The 19,604-nt window shown below is 40.5% G+C and overlaps 2 protein-coding genes and 1 pseudogene across 2 annotated transcripts; 1 reads left to right on the forward strand and 2 right to left on the reverse strand.

Moving 5' to 3' along the window:
* Positions 1-896: 896 nt before the first annotated feature.
* Positions 897-1,943, reverse strand: LOC122695659 (olfactory receptor 52D1). The gene has a single exon (XM_043905782.1). It carries the CDS (start codon positions 1,921-1,923, stop codon positions 967-969), a length of 957 nt encoding a protein of 318 aa, XP_043761717.1. The 5' UTR covers positions 1,924-1,943; the 3' UTR covers positions 897-966.
* Positions 1,944-9,312: 7,369 nt separating this feature from the next.
* Positions 9,313-10,281, reverse strand: LOC122695670 (olfactory receptor 52D1-like). The gene has a single exon (XM_043905785.1). It carries the CDS (start codon positions 10,267-10,269, stop codon positions 9,313-9,315), a length of 957 nt encoding a protein of 318 aa, XP_043761720.1. The 5' UTR covers positions 10,270-10,281.
* Positions 10,282-18,238: 7,957 nt separating this feature from the next.
* Positions 18,239-19,388, forward strand: LOC122702087 (annotated as a pseudogene).
* The last annotated feature ends 216 nt before the right edge of the window (positions 19,389-19,604 follow it).

Raw genomic sequence — 19,604 nt, forward strand, 5'->3', positions numbered from 1 at the left:
GCACAAGCATTTTTTTTTTTCACGTTCAAAGAATTTAATTTTTATTCTTTCCATTCTTTTTCAAATTCTTTTCCCATTTAGGTTACTAAAGAATATTGAGCAGAGTTCCCTGTGTTATACAGTAGGTCCCTGTTGATTATCTATTTAAAAAGAGCAGTGTATATATGTCGATCCCAAACTCCTATCTATTGCCACCTCCAATCTGTCTCCTCTGGTAGCCATAAGTTTATTCTCTAAGTCTGTGAGTCTATTTCTCTTTGTAGATACGTTCATTTGTATAAAGTTTTAAGATTCTGCATACAAGTGATATTATATAATATCTGTCTTTCTCTGTGTGACTTACTTCACTTAATATGATAATCTCCACATCCATCCATGTTGCTGCAAATGGCATTATTTCACACTTTTTTATGGCTGAGTATTATTCCATTGTATATAAGTCAGATACTCTGACTTTAGACCATGTAATCACTGCCCAAATTTCTTGGATTTGGATTAGATATACTTTAAATGTTCTTGTCATTTTCTACTTGGACTCACAGAAGATAGTCCCACCGTGGGACTTAGATGCTTTTTAAGAACAGGAACTGCTTTGCTTTCTAGTAATAATAGACAGATATTAAACCACAGAAGCATTTGAAGCAAAAGTAGAAATATTAGGAGTTTTGTGCAGTAGCAGTATCATAGCCAATGAGGTTTATGATTTTCACTATTTAAAAGCTTCTTCTAAAAGTAAAAGTATTATTACCTTTCTGGGTTATTCATAATTGCTCAAGGAGCCTCAGAAGTAAGGTATCTTCAATGTGATTATCAATAACTTCAGTTCATCCACCTCTCCTTAGCCTTCCAAGGCTTCCTCCAATGGAAACACATTCCACTTATATCAGAGGTCTCCATCCAGGAAAATGCATTCAGATAGCCATCATACATACTTTTTCCCCCTCATTTCTGATCTCTGCTCAGAATTCATATTGAAATTTTCCCCAAGTGAAGCAGTCTTGGAAGCCGACTCCGAATCTCCTTGGTCCGAGCCCCATAGATGATGGGGTTGAGCACGGGAGGCACCAGCACATAGAGATTAGCCAGAAAGATGTGCACGTGCCTGGGGACTCGGTGTTGGCCAAAACGGTGGGTGAGGAAGGAGAAGAAGGCAGGGATGTAGAAGACCAGGATGACCCCAAGGTGGGAGCCACAGGTACTCAGAGCCTTGTACTGAGCATCACGGGATGGAAGGTGAAAGACAGCATGGAGGATGAAGCCATAGGAGATAGAAATGAGAATAGAATCCAGACCCATGGCCAGAAGAGCCACAGTTAGCCCATAGACTATATTGACAGTGATGTTGGCACAGGCCAGCCGAGCAATGCCCATGTGCTCACAGTATGTGTGTGCCATGACATGGTGCTGACAGTAGGGCAGTCGCCTCAACAGGAAGATGAAGGGGGAGACAATGGCCACACTACGAAGTATCCCAACAAGGCCGATTCTGCCAATGACAGCATGGTTGAGGATGGTTGTGTATCTCAGTGGGTTGCAGATAGCCACGTATCGATCAAAGGCCATGGCAAGAAGAACCGAGGACTCTAGGGCATAAATAGAATGGACACAAAACATCTGGGCCAGGCACCCATCAAAGGAAATCTCACCTGCTTGGAACCACAAAATGGCCAGCATTTTTGGCACAGTGGTGGAGCTGAGAGCAAGGTCAGTGAGTGAGAGGAGGCCAAGGAAGAGGTACATGGGCGCATGAAGGGCACTGTCTGTCACTATGACCAGGATGAGGGTGGTGTTCCCAGCCAGTGCTACCAGATACATGGCACAAAAGGGGATGGCAATCCAGACATGAGCCCACTCCAGCCCTGGGATGCCCGTCAGGAAGAGAGTGTCTGGGAGGTCTTTATCACTGATGTTGGAAGCTGGCATTCTGCTTGGCAATTAAAAGGGGTGATGGTACACCTATTATCCTGCAGCATGAGAGATTTGGTTCATTCACATAAAATGATGACCTTTCTGTGAAGTCGTCTTTCTTAGGCTGAGAAAAATATTTGTTATTAACTTGCTTAAGAATCTTAAAATACTCCTCTACATATTATCTGCTTCCCCTTCTTCTGCTGATTCCTATACTCATCAGTCATATTTTGAATTCTATATCCCAAGCAGCAAGCTAAGTATTTAAGCATCTGTTCAACCTGATGCTTCAGGGGTTGTCTCCTACACATCATTTATGAACATTTAGTCAACCCACATGTAGGGATAGCCCTTGTTTTCTTTCACCCATGTCCTTTTCCCATGCCTACAGAGACTTCTTTATTTTCCTTTTTTCTATGTTTTTTAAATTTCAGTGAAAGTTTCCCTGTCTTCCTGACACCCTTCTATTTTTTATGTCCATAGCTGTCTCATTCTTTTTTCCATTCTTCTGCTAACAAAATTCCATAGAGTGAGAGTCTGTCTTTGCTATGGTATCTTCCACACTGACTGTGACAGTGTATCTAGTCATTTTGGTCACTGTTCATTAAGCCTCAGTTTTGACAACTTAGTAACATTGCATTGCTTTTTTAACTTAATGATATAATAATGTGTTCAGTTGTTTTTTTGTGTGTGTGCTTGTAATGCACCTTCCCAGATATATACCCAAAGAATCTCTTTGTATATCTCACTTGAAATGCCTAGAAAAAATATAGGAAATTATGAATATGCTTATATATCTCATGATCGAATATGTACAGCAATTTGAATATTCAAGAAGCATAATAGAAGATAGCAAAATATACATTAACACGCTAGTTGGCGAGACAGCACTCCCTACTATGGCAAAGCCAGGCAAAGTCCATCATGCCCACCAGTGTAATGTCTGGATATTCTGGCCAGATCAGAATACCAAGTACTCACAGAGGCTGACTAAGGGATAAAATCTGTGGTCCCAAGTTTGCTAACAGTGAAGATATCCCGGAAAGAGGATCTGTTTCTGGCTGTTGAAGGCTAGCGAGTATTTACAGACACTGTTCCTTGACAGCATACTGTTGACCCTTGAACAATGAGGGTGTTATGGATGCCAATCATCTGGGCAGCTGAAGATTCTTATATAATTTATTACCTGCCCTCCATATAAGAGGTTTCTCGTAAAGTGGCTCATCATATCCACTATTTGGCATTCATGGATTCAATCAACCACTGATCAGTAAGTAGTACTGTAGTATTTACTATTGAAAAATCCACTCATAAGTGAATCTGCACAGTTCAAACCCTGTTATTTAAGTGTTGACTGTATTCTGTCCTTAAATCTGTGTAGAATTTGGAGAAGCTTGAATTTTAACCCTGCTTCTGTAACAAAGTTGATGTGTGAGTGGAAACAAATCTCTCTCTCTCCCAGCCAGTCTTCATTTGGAAAGAGCAATGGCTCTGCAGTCATTCTCTCTTTTCTATCTCTTCATGTTGCTGCATTGGAAAAAATGCCACACTTTTTGCCTTCAGTTTTTTGTCTCTAAATTGGAAATGGCATCACTTGATCTACCAGCTTCACAAGATTTTGTGGTAGAGCTTAAAATAGTATTTATGTGATTAAAAATTTGGACATCCCAAATAATCTTCTCTTCCTTCCTTCCTTTCTTTGTTTCTTTAACAAACACTTTCAGTATACTACAAAGATAATAGACTATACTAATCATTTGAACCCCTTATCACTGGGGAGACCAAGTCCAGAGAGGTGAATATATGTAGTCCAGATTACAAAGCATGTTAATTGCAAAACTAAAATTAGATTTTATGTGTTCTGATTCAGAGTTGCAAGCTTTTACTTCACCCAAATGTCCATTAATGTGAACAATATCTGAATTCCTATGTTTTTTGATCAAGGCACTATGTCAATAATTCAAAACCCTGCAATCAGTTTATTACTTATCTGAATTCCAAAGTGATAAAGAGAATTAGGAAGCCCACCCTATTTATGTAGAGGCTTCCACCGAAGACACCAGCTGCTCTTGGGCTCCGTACACAGGACTGAGACGCCAGGGGAGAGAAGCTTGGATGGTGGAGGGCAGAGGACTGGAATCACTACCGTCTTCCTTCCTCCTTTCTTCCCAGCTTATTAATGGCCCCCTAAGGAAGATATCAAGTGGTTACAGTAAGACAGCCACTACTCTGTGTCCATCTGTGGGTCTGAGGATGAAAAAGATTGAGGTAAAAATTCAGCTGGATTTTTCCTCCTTGGGAAACAATGGGATAAGAATATTGGACTGGAGCTTCACTCTAGCCCATAGTGCGAGCATCCTTCCCAGATTGTCCCAGGATCTGGTTCTTTGAGGTTCCTTTCTCTGATAAGACCTCAATAATTATACTCTGTGTCTTTCTGCTACACACAGACATCGGGCAATCTGATTTCAAGAACTGTGTGGTAGGTGTGCATTTGCAGGTAGACCACACTGAGTTTGAATTCTATGAGCGTGTGTACTATGTGAGTGTGAGGCTGTATGGATAGGATGCCAGGTTGTGAAGGAGGTGTGTATGTGAATACAAAATGTTACTTAAGGGTATAAAAGCTGTTTCTGTGCAGGTGCAAGTGGGAGCAGTAAGGAAGCAAAGGGCTCTGAATGTGCAATCTGGGCTGAGATGTGTGATCTTTTATCTGATGCTAAGTGTCTGGGCTCAGTATATGTCTTCAGCTCATCTCTGTGTTCCCACCTCCTCTGATCCAGGGATTTATAAGTAAGGTTATTTATTGATTCTCTTCGTGATGCTCAGGTGTGAAACCAAAGAGGACTCCTCTAGGGATTTGATGCACCTTTTGAGAGACAGAAAGAAAAGGAAGGTAGATAAAGTAACTGAGGTAAGAAAGGGAAATTTTCCTTCATGACTTTTCAAAGAAAGTGGATATTAAGCATCTAGTGTATGATGGATTATATTTTATCCTCCTTTCTAATTTCTTGCTCCCCCCCTCCCCCGTCCTCTCATTCTCTTCTCTTTGCTTTATTTCTGTGTGTCTCCTCGAACTCCCTCTCTTGTGGGTACACCAGAATTCTGTGCTTATGAAGCGTGGTGAGATAATCATGAGAAAAGGACAGCAGGTAATGGTAGTGGACCTGCGCACACATCACTGTGCCATCAGATTTCACTTACAAACACAAGTTCAAAGGTAAAATTATCATGAATTTCATGATGATGAGAGCAGAATGGTAAGGAAAGCCAGAGGCCATTCTGAGCATGGATGCTATGTAATTACCCAGGTCATGTGCCCATGAAGCCCGTCCTGGTAGGGAGTGACATCAGTGCTGAGGGTAGATCACCTAAGATCCCTTGACATCAACCATCTATCATGTCCTGCACAAGCATCGCTTCCATCAGCCCCTTCCAAGACTAATTATTCTCTCCTCCATAACTTCAGAATACTGTACTCACTTTCCTTCTAATAGACCTCTCTTGAATAACTTCAAACTGTGGTCTTCATTGGAGTATCTAAAAGAATATTCAAAATGCTATATGCCTCCTTCAAAACTTTGACAACTAAAAATTATCATTCAAAGTTTAAAAGGTAGAAATAGACATAATTTTCAGTATATTGTGCATACTGACATTTAAGACTCCCGTATGACCATTTAAAGTCGGACACGACTGAGCGACTTCACTTTCACTTTTCACTTTCATACATTGGAGAAGGAAGTGGCAACCCACTCCAGTGTTCTCATCTTGAGAATCCCAGGGATAGGGGAGCCTGGTGGGCTGCCATCTGTGGGGTCACACAGAGTCAGACACGACTGAAGCGGCTTAGCAGCAGCAGCAGCACAAACTATTTATGCCCTAGAAATTGTTAACGCACCATGATTTATTTCAAAGTAAATAAAGAAGCTTTTCTTAAGTGTCAGGAATTTAACATACTGCTTTGTTTCCTTGACTCTGCTCCATTTTCCCACATATATTTTTACTTGAATATTTCATGATAATTACTTTTTTATTCATGTAACAATAATTTTTATGTGTGTTGGAATTTCTGCTTCCTTTAACATTAGGCTCAAATGTTTAGCCACGTTGCTCAGTCATGTCTGACTCTTTGCAACCCCATGGACTATACAGTCCATGGAACTCTCCAGACCAGAATACTATAGTGGGTAGCCTTTCCCTTCTTGAGAGAATCTTCCTAACCCAGGGATCAAACCCAGGTCTCCTTCATTGCAGGTGGATTCTCTACCATCTGAGCTACCAGGGAAGCCCTCAAATGTTTAAAATGTTATTAATTAAAAAAAAAAATAGGATCAGAGAAATGCAAATCAAAACCTCAATGAGGTACCATTACACGCCAGTCAGGATGGCTGCTATCCAAAAGTCTATAAGCAATAAATGCTGGAGAGGGTGTGGAGAAAAGGGAACCCTCTTACACTGTTGGTGGGAATGCAAACTAGTACAGCCACTATGCAGAACAACATGGAGATTCCTTAAAAAACTGGAAATAGAACTGCCATATGACCTAGCAAACCCACTCCTGGGCATACACACTGAGGAAACCAGATCTGAAAGAGACACGTGTAGCCCAGTGTTCATCACAGCACTGTTTATAATAGCCAGGACATGGAAGCAACCTAGATGCCCATCAGCAGACGAATGGATAAGAAAGCTATGGTACAGATATTACTCAGCCATTAAAAAGAATACATCTGAATCAGTTCTAATGAGATGGGTAAAACTGGAGCCCATTATACAGAGTGAAGTAAGCCAGAAAGATAAACACTAACACAGTATACTAACTCATATATATGGAATTTAGAAAGATGGTAACGATACCCTTATACGCAAGACAGAAAAAGAGACACAGAAGTATAGAACAGACTTTTGGACTCTATAGGAGAAGGTGAGGGTGAGATGATCTGAGAGAACAGCATCGAAACATGTATATTATCAAGTGTGAAACAGATCACCAGTCCAGGTTGGACGCATGAGACAAGTGCTCGGGGCTGATGCACTGGGATGACCCAGAGGGATGGGATGGGGAGGAAGGTGGGAGGGGGGTTCAGGATGGGGAACACATGTAAATTCATGGTTGATTCATGTCAGTGTATGACAAAAACCACTACAATATTGTAAAGTAATTAGCCTCCAACTAATAAAAATAATTGGGAAAAAATAGGATATCATTGATTTATAACCTATATAAGTTTCATGTGTACAACATTATATTTCAACTTCTGTTTACACTACAGCTTGCTCAACATCAAAATTTAGTTTCCATCTGTCAGCCTACCTTTCTCAGTTGCTTTCCTCTTTGGTAACCACTACTCTTTTCTCTCTATATATGTGTTTGTTTCTTTTTTTATTGGTTTGCTTCTCTGGTTTTTATTTATTTATGTATTTCACATGTGAGTGAAATCATATGGTATTTATTTTTCTCCATTTGGCTTATTCCACTTAGCATGATACCCTCAAGGTCCATCCATGTTGTCACAAATGGAAATATATCATGTTTTTTTTATGACTTGGTAGTATTCCAGTCTACATACACACTGCACCATCTTTATCCATTCATCCGTCTATCGGAACTTAGTTTCCATATCTCAGCTGTTGTAAATAATACCGCAGTGAACTTAGTGGACTATATATCTTTTGGTCACTCAGACAGTAAAGAATCTGCCTGTAATGTGGGAGACCCAGGTTTGATCCCTGGGTCAGGAAGATTCCCTGGAGAAGGGAATGGCAAACCACTCCAGTATTCTTGCCTGGAGAATTCCGTGGACAGAGGAGCCTGGTGGGGTATAGTCTGTGGGGTCTCAGACAGTCAGACACAACTGAGTGACTAGCATACACATATCTTTTCAAATGAATGTTTTTGTATTTTTTGATAAATACCCAAATTTGAAAAGTTGGATCATACGGCCTTCCTATTCTTAAGTTTTTGAAGAATTTCCATACTGTGTTCCATAGTGACTGCACCAATATACATTCTTAGGAACAATGCCCCAGGGTTCCCCCTTTTCCCGAATCCTCACCATGTTTATCTTGTCTATTTTAGTTTTTAGCTTTAACAACTTGTTACCTTATTCATCCTGAAGCTTTTTATAAAGGTAAAAATAATTTTAAGGATAAATATTCTCGTTTTATTTGATCTCTTTTGATTTTCTATGAGCCTTGGGAAAACAGAATCAGTGTTTTTTTCAAAAAAAATTATTTAGATATAGTTGATTTACAATCTTGTGTTAGTTTCATGTGTAGAGCAAAGTGAATCTGTTATATATATACATACACAATACATATACCCACTCTTTTTAAGAATCTTTTCCCAAAGAGAGCATTGCAGAGTATTGAACAGAGTTCCCTGTGGTACATAGCAGGTCCTCATTAGTTATCTATTTTATATGTAATAGTGTCTTGTCGTTTTTTATATTAATCATCCTAACGAGTGTGAGCAATATCTCATTGTGTTTCTAACTTTCATTTCCCTAGTAATTAAATGACATTGAACTCTTTTTGTATACCTGTAGGCCATCTAATCTCTTCCTTGGAAAAATGCCCATTCAGAACCCATGTCCATTTTTAATATGGTCGTTTGTTTTTCTGCTGTTGAGTTGTATGAGTTATTTATATAGTTTCAATATTAACCCCTTATTGGATATATGATTTGCAAATATCTTCTCATTTTGTAGGCTATCTTTTTGTCATATGTTCTTTGCTGTGCAGAAGCTTTTTAGAGAAGCTTTTAATCATTTATTTATTTATTGAGCATTTTCAGGCACTGTTCTACATTTTGTACATACATTCAGTAATTTACTTAATCCTCACCATAATTCAAGAGTTAGCTATAATTAATCATTGTCCCAACTTTACAGTTCACCAAAATAGACATAGAAATGTTTAATACCATGCTCAAAGTAGAAAACCAACAATAATGGAGAGAGCATTCAAACTCAGGCCCTCTGATTTCAGATCTTGTGCTTTTAACCACTGTCCAAAATTTTGGAGTTCAGATTCAAATTCACTCCAGATGTTTCATCTTTGGTTTTCTTTTTTTTTTTCACTTAACATCCCAATAGAAAAACCCACCATGAGATGCAGTGTCCACTCCAGAACAGAACTGACTAGCATTTTGGAAAGCTACTGTCCCTTCTGAGATGACACAGGAACTACCTTATTACCTTGTTCTGAGCAATTCAGAATTGCTCAAGGAGCATATTCAGTGTGATCCTTAACATGTCCCATTTATCTGATCATTCTTCAGAAAGTGCTTCCTCCCATATCACCATCTCTCTCACATCATAGGCTTTATCTATGTACATGTATCTGGATAATTATCCTTCCCATTTACCTTTCATTCTCATCTCCAACTGCTGCAAGCACTCATACTGAGACCTTCCACAAGTGAGGCAGTCTTGGAAGCCGACTCCGAATCTCCTTGGTCCGAGCCCCATAGATGATGGGGTTGAGCACGGGAGGCACCAGCACATAGAGATTAGCCAGAAAGATGTGCACGTGCCTGGGGACTCGGTGTTGGCCAAAGCGGTGGGTGAGGAAGGAGAAGAAGGCAGGGATGTAGAAGACCAGGATAACCCCAAGGTGGGAGCCACAGGTACTCAGAGCCTTGCGCCTGGCATCTTGAGATGGAAGACGAAAGACAGCATGGAGAATAAAGCCATGGGAAACAGCAATGAGGACGGAATCCAGACCCACAGCCAGAAGGGCCACAGTTAGCCCATAGACTATATTGACAGTGATGTTGGCACAGGCCAGCCGAGCAATGCCCATGTGCTCACAGTATGTGTGTGCCATGACATGGTGCTGACAGTAGGGCAGTCGCCTCAACAGGAAGATGAAGGGGGAGACAACAGCTATACTCCTGAATATACCCACAAGGCCGATTCTACCTATAACGGCATGGTTGAGGATGGTTGTGTATCTCAGTGGGTTGCAGATAGCCACGTATCGATCAAAGGCCATGGCAAGAAGAACCGAGGACTCTAGAGCATAAACAGAATGGACACAAAACATTTGGGCCAGGCACCCATCAAAGGAAATCTCACCTGCTTGGAACCACAAAATAGCCAACGTTTTGGGCACAGTGGTGGAGCTGAGAGTCAGGTCAGTGAGTGAGAGGAGGCCAAGAAAGAGGTACATGGGTGCATGAAGGGCACTGTCTGTCACTATGACCAGGATGAGGGTGGAATTCCCAGCCAGTGCTATCAGATACATGGCACAAAAGGGGATGGCAATCCAGACATGAGCCCACTCCAACCCTGGGATGCCCGTCAGGAAGAGAGTGGTTGGAAGATGGTCTTCGCTGATGTTGGGTGCCGGCATTCTTTGTGGCAAATAAAGGGCTCTGTCCAAGGGGTGATGGTACACTTGTCCTGCAACATGAGAGATTTGGTTCATTCACATAAAACGATGGCTTTTCTGTGAAGTCAACTTTTTTAAGCTGAGAAAAATATTTATTGTTATATCTTGCTTAAGAATCTTAAAAACTTCTATAACATAAATCAATTTTTCATCTGCTAATTCCCATACTCATCAATCACGCTTTGAGTTCTATATCCCAAGTGCCATGATAAGAATTTAAGCATTTGCCCTGTCTAACCCTTCTAGACTTATCTCCTACCACATTCTGCACATCATTCAGTTGTTTTTCTGTCCCAATGATCCAGGAATATTTACTCTCTCTCTCTTCTTTATAAAGTTTACAGTATCAGTATTCCCTTTGCCCAAGGAGACTTTTTCCTTTTCCTTCTCTCTAAATTTTAAACTCTGGGCAAGTCTCTTTGCCTTCCAAAAGCTTTTCCTCTCTAACTTAGTCCTTAGTTGTCTATTTCTGTTTATCCATCACTTTCCAAAATCCTATTGAGCTGAGACTGCATCTTTATGCAATTGCAACATCCAGACAACATGACTGTGTCTGTACCTAGAAAGTTTGATCAATATTCACCTAAAGACTTAATCCTAGTAACATCTTAGCAACATAGTATTGACTTCTTGCCTTAATGCTACAATATTTTGCTTACTTACTCTGTTTGTAAGGTAACTGCCCAAATACACACCAAATGACTTATTTTTATGTCTCACCTGAAGTGCCTATAAAGAGAGTAGGCAGCCTGAATATATGCAATACTCCATAACTGAATATCTACATTATTCGAGTACATGTGTGAGTTCAGTGGAAGAAAGCAAGAGGTGTCGTCGACATGCTATCTAGGAAGACAGCACTTCAAACTTGGCAAAGTCAGACCAAAGTCTTATAGTTCCACCAGTTAATGGTTGCATGTAACAGCCAGATCAGAATGCCAAGTGCTGAGAGAAGCAGATTGAGGGAGGGAGTGGAGTGTCCTAGAATTCACCAACAGTAGACATCCTGGATGAGTGAATACATGGCTGTTGTAGACTGGCAGTATTATATACAACTTCCCTCAATAACACTGTGTACCTAAAAGGATCCTTTGTAAAAGGTCTGGAATCCTGAGTATTAGTTCTGAGTTTGTCACAAGAGTGTTACTTAACCTTGAGAAAATCCCTCCCCTTCTCTGGGAAGTCTCAGTGTATAAAAGCAACAATTCTGGAATCCTCATCTCAGCTTTTCTGCCTATTCACTACTTAGCATTAAAAAGTGCCACAACCTTTTTGAGACTCAATTTTTGTATTTATAAATTAGAAATGGAAACACCTGGCTTACTTTCTTTATGGGTGATGAAGAATAAAGCATATAGTCTTTCTTTAAAATTTATTTATTTTTAATTGAAGAATAATGCATATAGTCTTATTAAGTTTGTACACCAAAAGCAATGTGTTCCCCATTTTTCACAAGCTCTTGGTCCCATAGCCACATATAGGAGTGATACAGAATAGAGTAATTGTATCTCTGTCTTAACAAAATGAAACCCAAGTTCAGAGAAATGAACTGACGTAATTCAGATCATAACATATCTTACTGTTCGAACTGAAATTAAGTCTTAGGTCTGCTGATTCAAAGTATGGTGTTTTTCCCTCACTTAACTGTCCATTTATATAGCCAATAGTTTAATTTCTATCTTTTTCTTTCAAGGCACTCCAGTGTCTGCATTGCTATGATACTGTTATTCATTATCTGGACTACAAAGCGTCACATAAATATGGAAAACCCGTCTTATCTGCTTTGAGAATTTCACCGATGGCCCCAGCCACTAAAGGAAAGACTCTTGGGTACCAAACAAGGGAGCTAGAGTCTCTTCTCTTCCTCTCTTTACCCAGTCTATTCTTGCCCACAGAGGAAGATTTCAAATAGTTATTATAAGGCAACTGCTACTTTGTGAGCATGTATAGATAGGAGGACCAGAGGGATTAGGTATAATCAAGATTGCTTTCCAGGGCAAGTCATAGAAAAAAGACACTGTGCCAGAGGACCACTCTGGGAGGAATGGGGGAATTGTCTCCAACTTTTCCCACTCAGGCTTGTTTCTGGGTCACTATGATTGCTACGTGTTTGAGGTCTCCTTCTAAGATATAAACTTCAATCACTGAACTTGGAGTTCTTTCTCAGAACATAGTATTTTCAATTCAAAAACATACCTGTGTGACTGGCATGCATTGACAAGTGAAGCGCACCGCGGTTGAGCTCTGTAGTGCGTGTCAAATATGAGTGTGAGGCTCTGTGGGAGGGTGTGTGGAGGCTTGTGCAGGTACTGTGTTGCCAAATGTAATTTTTTTTTTTTTTTTGAGATGTGAAAGTTGTGATTCCATGCATGTGTGCAAGTGTGATTTAGAGGATGATGGGATCTGAGCGTGACATCTGAAGTCTGATCTCTTCTCAGTTTTAAGTCTTATCTGTCCTCAGTGAGTGTTTTCTTCTTAGCTTGTGGTTCCAACCTCCTCATGTCAACAGCCTTGGTAAGTGCAGTTATTTATTAACTCTCTGTGACTCTCAGGTATGAAAACCCAAGGGGATTGCTCTAGGGATTTGGAAGAAGCAGGAAAAATTGGATATCCACATGCAAATGACTGAAATTGGGCTCCTCTCTCAAACTTAACTCTAAATGAATCAAACATCTAAATGTAAGACAAATCTACACCATCTTTAGAAAAAACCTTAAGTGTAAAGTCTTTGTGTGCCTGTGTTAGATGATGGTTTTATGACACACCAAAAGCACAAGGGACCAAAGCGGGGAGAAAAAAAGATAAATTGGACTTTCTAAAAAATATACTTTTAGTATTTCTAGGTCAGTGTCAAGAAAGTGGAAATGACAAACCACAGTATGGGAGAGAAGTTTTACAAATCATATACCTGATAAGAACCATGGCTGATTCATGTCAGTGGATGGCAAAAAGCCACTACAATGTTGTAAAGCAATTAGCCTCCAATTAAAATAAATTAATTAATAAAAAAGAGTTTAATATCCAAAATATATGAAGAGCTCTTATAACTCAACAACAAAAAGATAAATCAATTAAAAATAAGCAAATGATTTGAACATACATTTCTGCAAAGCGAGATAGACAAATAGTGAATAAGCACATAGGACATGTTCAGCTTCACTAGTCATTAGGGAAATACAACTCAAATCCACTATGAGATATCACTCCACACATTAAATGGGTTATAAACAAAAATAAAATAAAATAAAAAACAAAATCAGAAAATAACAAATGCTAGAAACATATGGAGAAAATGGTTTCTTCAACTTTGCAAGTGGGAATGTAAATTTTGGTGAAGCCACTTTGGACAACAGTTAGGCTGTCTTTCAAACAGTTATACATAGAGTTACTAGTGACTCAGCACTTTTATTGCTAGGTATTAATAAATACTCTAAAAAACTAAAAACCTGTTTTCACATAAAAGTTTATTTACAAATATTTAAAGAAGAATTATTTTTAATAAACACATAATTTACATTTAAATAAAATTTTCAGAATAGACAGGTCTATAAAAACTGAAAGTAAATTAGCTATTGCCAGGGTCTGGGATAAATGAGAATGAGGAGTGACTGCTAATGGTAATGGGATTTCATTTCAAAGTGATTAAAAATGTTCTGCAAACTGTAAATATGCTAAGAAAAACAGTGAATTTACAACTTTGATGATATATAAATTATATACTAATAATAAAATTTTAAAAAATCATAGAATTGTGTAATCACTGAAACTCGAAAGCTCAACTGCCTAGGGTCCATTTACCCATGTGACACCACAGACAAGGCAAGCCCTGGGTCTGGGTGGAGGGTACAGAGCAAGGGGCCAGGTTTGTATCCCAGATCTTAGCTGGTAGCCTTGTGGAAAGCCAGAAGTTTATGGTCATGAGAATGAGAAAGATTGATTTAGCTTCTTTTATTCTTTTCCTTTGTAGTTTCCTCTATTTTTGAGGGATGTTGCAGAGAGAGGCAGAAGCAGAAAGACAATCAATTAAGTAGGAAAAAAAGGATAAAAAGGAAAAAAGGCAGAGATGGTAATGATTAACAGGTAGATGAAATATGGTCCAGGGTCTTTACTGGATACAAATTCGTATTAGGTTTTCTGAGAATGTTAAGTGATTAATGAGTGACCTATGTCTGAATGCGGCTCTGCTCGTGCTCAGTCACTCCAGTCACGTCTGACTCTTCGCGACACCATGTGCTGTGGTTCCCCAGGCTCCTCAGTCCGTGAGATTCTCCAGGCGAGAATACTGGAGCCAGCTGACATTTCCTTCTCCAGCAGTTCTGCTGCTCAGTGGTGTGATAACTTTGAACCTAATTTGACCTCCTGGGCAATTCATTTCTTTCAAATGGGAAGATACCATTTCTCTCCAAATTTGGTTGTTAAGGTTGAAAATGACAATGCTTAAGAACTTCTTGATGGAGTCTAAGGAAAATTATAAACACAGAATATTACTGATGATTATTGTATTTCTATTGCTTACAACTCTAACCTACTCTACATTCTGGCTTCTGAAAATTCCTTAAGAAGAGAAGGGGGACTTGGCATGGAGGAAAGAAACCCCAGAGCTGAAGGTCAGGAGGAATTAGTTATATTCTTGGCACTCACACTCTGCATCTTGCAGAGCCCTTGGAACCCATCCTGGAGAAAATCTAAGGGGTCATGGGGACCTGGTGTGGAGGCAGCTAAGCCCTGCTCAACTGGGAGGAGAGAAGGTATTACTGAAGGTAAACTTAAGTTCACTTGCCTACAGGCAGCAAAGCCAATCCACTGACACCTACTGACACTGGCTGCTGGTAAAAGTGCAGCATGTATTATTGGAGAAAGGTGCCGAGCAGGAGTCTGGGGCAGCTAGTGCTCAAAACCCAGAACTCCCCAAGGGGTTTCAGCAAAGCATTTGTAAAGGCAAGGTGAGGGAGGAGGATTGCAGGGTCTGTGATCAGCTTGTGCACAATTCTCTGACTGGTTGATGGTGAGGTATCAGATGGTGTCACAGGGTTAACATTATCAATCTTGGGGCTCCAGCCAGACCGGGGGCTACATGTTCATGGTCATCCAGTAGTTCATTTCCATTTGGTGGGGGGGTTTAGCATCTGTTTAACCACTCAGGAAATGTGCATCAGATACAATTGACTCTGTATTTCAGGGAGGAACTACAGATTCTGTAACTGCCATACGACTGATTGAATTATTACCAGTTCTCCCGGCCCAACTGCTACTTTTGTCACTGCATGCTCATATCAGTTATTATTAATTCCTGAGCCGAATATTTTGTGACTCAAGGGAGTCCTGGGACACTACAGCTTTTGTACCAAAAAGAGGCAGGCAGAGCACATGGGGGAGGAGTCAGCCCTAGGAAGGCCCCTAGGGTCCTGCCCAGGCACAGTCGTGTTGCCTTGGCCTCTGCAGACAGGTCTGAAACAACCATGGGAATACAGCAAGAGGTGTCTACCGGGGTCCCACTGTGAGGAGCCTATTCCCAAATGGGTTTACCTGGGAGACATTATGGCTTTACCATAGCTCTTCCATGGCTCAGAGCCTGAGAGGCAACTCCTGTGAAATGTGATGTGTGTAGCATCTTCTGCAGCCTTGCCCTCACTTGGAGAAAACATAGCCCAATCCTCTTGGAGCACCAGGGTCCAGTTGGGGCATTTCCCTGTCACTGTTCTTCTGTCTTCTTTTTTCTTTTCTCCTCTTTCTCCGTCTCCAGGTTTAATTTTCCAGCCACTGTCTCCCTAAAATCCCTTCTCTGGTCTTACACTTCCTTTCTCACACCCAACCTGTCCCTTTTCCATGTTACTTCTCCTGTATATTTAATCCCCTTTTCTCTGCCTCTTCCTCACTCTCTGTCTTTCCTCTTGCCCTTCAATCCTTCTCTGTCTATCACTTCTCTCTCCATCTTCTGCCCCCACTTTCTTTTGGCATGAAAGTTGAGAAAAAAACAGTAAGGAACAGAGAAGAGCACTTGCTGAACTCAAGCAACATCTCTAATTAGGACAGGAAAGAGGTACTAAAACGGGCCCTATTCTAGAGCAAGAGGCTTTTAGTTAAGGCAATTCTAGACTTCCTTATACTAAAACTTGTAACATGATAAAGTGGAACTCAGGAGTGGGGTGCTCAAGAAGTGGGTGACCCATGCATGTCCTTAAGACTGTCTCCTCCGAAGTCCTCAGTGACAGTTTCTCCATGTGTACTAATGAGAGGTCAGGACATTGTACAGGTTTCCCAGGGCTTATCTGGCTCATCCTCCCTACTTCTTCAAACCCAATGCTGCTACGCAGCATCCCCATTCTTCAGCAGTAATTCCCTGAAAATTTTGTCCCGGACACTTAACCTCACTGATAGAGAATTTCTCTCTGATTTTGAATCTAATTGTTCACTGATGTGATACTGAGCTTCTGGTAGAGAAAAAGCAAAATTTCCCCCAGGGGTCACTTAAAATAATAAAGTAATCAGTGGTGGGTAATTACACATAAGTGTTAGAAATTATCCATGAGAGGCAAAGGGGAACTAACAAGCTCCAAAATGGATAGCCAGTCACTTATCACAATATGTTAAAGGGTTTTGCACATGTCACAGAAATATTATTAAATATTCCTAAATGTAGTTTCTTCCCCAGATAGCTGAAACTCCTCTGTGCGAGAGACCATAGGAAAAGATGCAAGATGCATTGATTACCCTTTTAGTACCTCTTGTCACAACCTCATTGGTCCTGCATCAAGGAAACATTTTTCATCATCTACTCCTGTTGAACTTGAAAGTCTGTGAGATGAAAAATTATGATCTATTGTGCAAATTGAAGATTGCTGTTTTTAACCACTCATAGGAAAAATAAGGTAATGGATAGTATGTTTCTAATGTTATAATTTTTTCTCTCCTATTTTTTCTTAAACTTTTACAATTCACTTTTGCTTGACTCTACCATAATTTATTATATGATAATATGTGATTTTAAAATGCATATTTAAGTTTAATGTAAATATATTCCATGACTTTTGTCAAAGAAAACATACTATATAATTTATTTTCCATCTAAAAATGATTTTAAATGATAATAATAGCAGTACCTCTGTAATTCTGACTATGATGGGACATGTTCCAAGTTCAAGTTTTTTTTCTCTCTCTCTCCTTTTGTTATATGTAGCATGTATGCATATGCCTAGGGCAATTCTATTTTAACTTTATCTAAAAAATAAAGAAACTGAAGAAGAGAGTTTAAGAAATCTACCTAATGTCATACAGCTAATAAGTGAAAGCAGCAGAAATCAAACCCAGTGTGTTCTGATTCTATATGCTTTACTAACAAAACTATGATGCCTATTGAGACATGCTGACTTCCCAGGCTTCCTTCATGTATGCTTCGAGGGTGAAATGTGGGACTCTGGATCACAAAGTCACCTCAGGATGGGAACCGAATTACTAAGTTACAGCTCTAGCCACGTAACTGCTTCCCAAGAAAACCTGGAGTAATTTCTTTTCCTGCCTTGCACCTTTGGTTCTTTGTCTGTCAGGATGGATATAAGTGTTTACATCTCTTAGGAGGTAGGTAAGATCATGGCTATGAAATTTGGGGATATTTGAAGGGGAGCTGTGAAAATGATCATAAGGAAGTCAACTAGAAGACTACCAGTAAGACTTAAAGAGCTAGTCAACCACCCTGAGTACTTAATGACTCTTTTCTGAAAGAGTCTAAGAAATACCTCTTTTTTTCAGCTACTAGCATTTCATGAGCTCCTGGTCATCCTCCCAGTGTATCTTAAGAAGAAAATCTATGAATAATCGTAATTTATGAACCTAAGTGTTTCTTTTCCTCTCTGGGAACAGTAGTAATCTTAGGCATATGATATAATTTCACCAAAAAGTCATACTGGCTAACGACAGTTGTCCCCAACCTCTCATGGTCAACTTCAAGATCAATGTCTCTGATGCTCCCATCTGTATCTTGACGGGCTTCCCAGGAATGAAGCTGTGGAGCCCTGGTTATCTTTCCCTCTCCTTCTGCTCTATGCCATCGCCATTGTGGGAAACATCCTGATCATCCTCACTGTTAAGGAGGAGCCTAGTCTGCACCAGCCCATGCACTACTTCTTGTCCCTACTGTCTGTCAATGACTTGGGGGTGTCCTTTTCCACACTGCCGACTGTGCCGGCTGCCCTCTGCTTCCAGGCCCGGGTGGTTGCCTTTACTGTCTGCTTAGCCCAGGTGTTTTTCATCCACTTCTTCTCTTGGACAGAGTCTGGCATCCTTCTGGCCATGAGCTTCAATTGCTACGTGGCTATCTGCAATCCACTGCCCTATGCCACTGTGCTCACCCATGCCCGCATTGTGGCCATGGGCCGGTGTACTTTCCTATGAAGCTTTGCCCTCATCCTGGTCTTCCCACTGTTGCTGCACAGACTACCTTTCTGCCACCCCCGGAACATCCTTTCCCATGCCTACTGCCTTCACGTGGATATGATTAAGCTAGCATGCACTGATGTCTCCCTCAATAGCCACTATGGACTGTCCATTGTGCTTTTCACCTTTGGCCTGGACTGTGCCCTCGTTCTTCTCTCCTATGTACTTATCTTTCAATCTGTGCTAGCCATTGCCTCCCCAAGGGATCGCCTCAACAACTCAACACATGTGTATCCCATATCCTAGTTGTGTTCATCTTCTACATGCCTATGGTGAGTGTGTCCATCATGCACTGCTTTGCTGCTGGCCTGCCCCATGCTGTCCACACCCTCATGTCTCTTATCTACCTCTTTGTGCCTCCCATGCTCAATCCCATCATCTCCTCCATTAGGACAAAAGAGTTTCAGTGCAGGCTTTTCAAGATGCTCTTCAGGATCAGGTCCTGGCTGGCTTCTCTAGAAGCCCTGAAGGATTTGATATTGGGGGCAGAATCATTTGGACACCCGAAGAGGAGAGGGTCTCTCTGGAGGATGCTAGTTCTGCCCTTCACACACTATGATCAAACCTGTAGTATAGTGGGCCAGTTCTTGTCTGGACCATCTTGGGTTTTATCCAGCAATCAATTATATCAATGTTCCCTAGAGACATAAAAGTGGTCTCTTTTTAAGAATAAACTAGAGAATGACAAACACCTCTACAGGGTGGGAGATATTTTCCAGGAAACTCATTTCAGGACACTTGGTGACATGGCTGGGACTTCTGGTTATGGGCCTGAACAATTCTGAGAAAAGACAGAGGCACAGCTGGAATCATTATGGGTTGTTTATCATATCATTACCAGTATGCAACTTAAGCTTGTGTGATTG

Source organism: Cervus elaphus, chromosome 1, assembly GCF_910594005.1.
Source record: "Cervus elaphus chromosome 1, mCerEla1.1, whole genome shotgun sequence".
Lineage (NCBI taxonomy): Eukaryota > Metazoa > Chordata > Mammalia > Artiodactyla > Cervidae > Cervus > Cervus elaphus.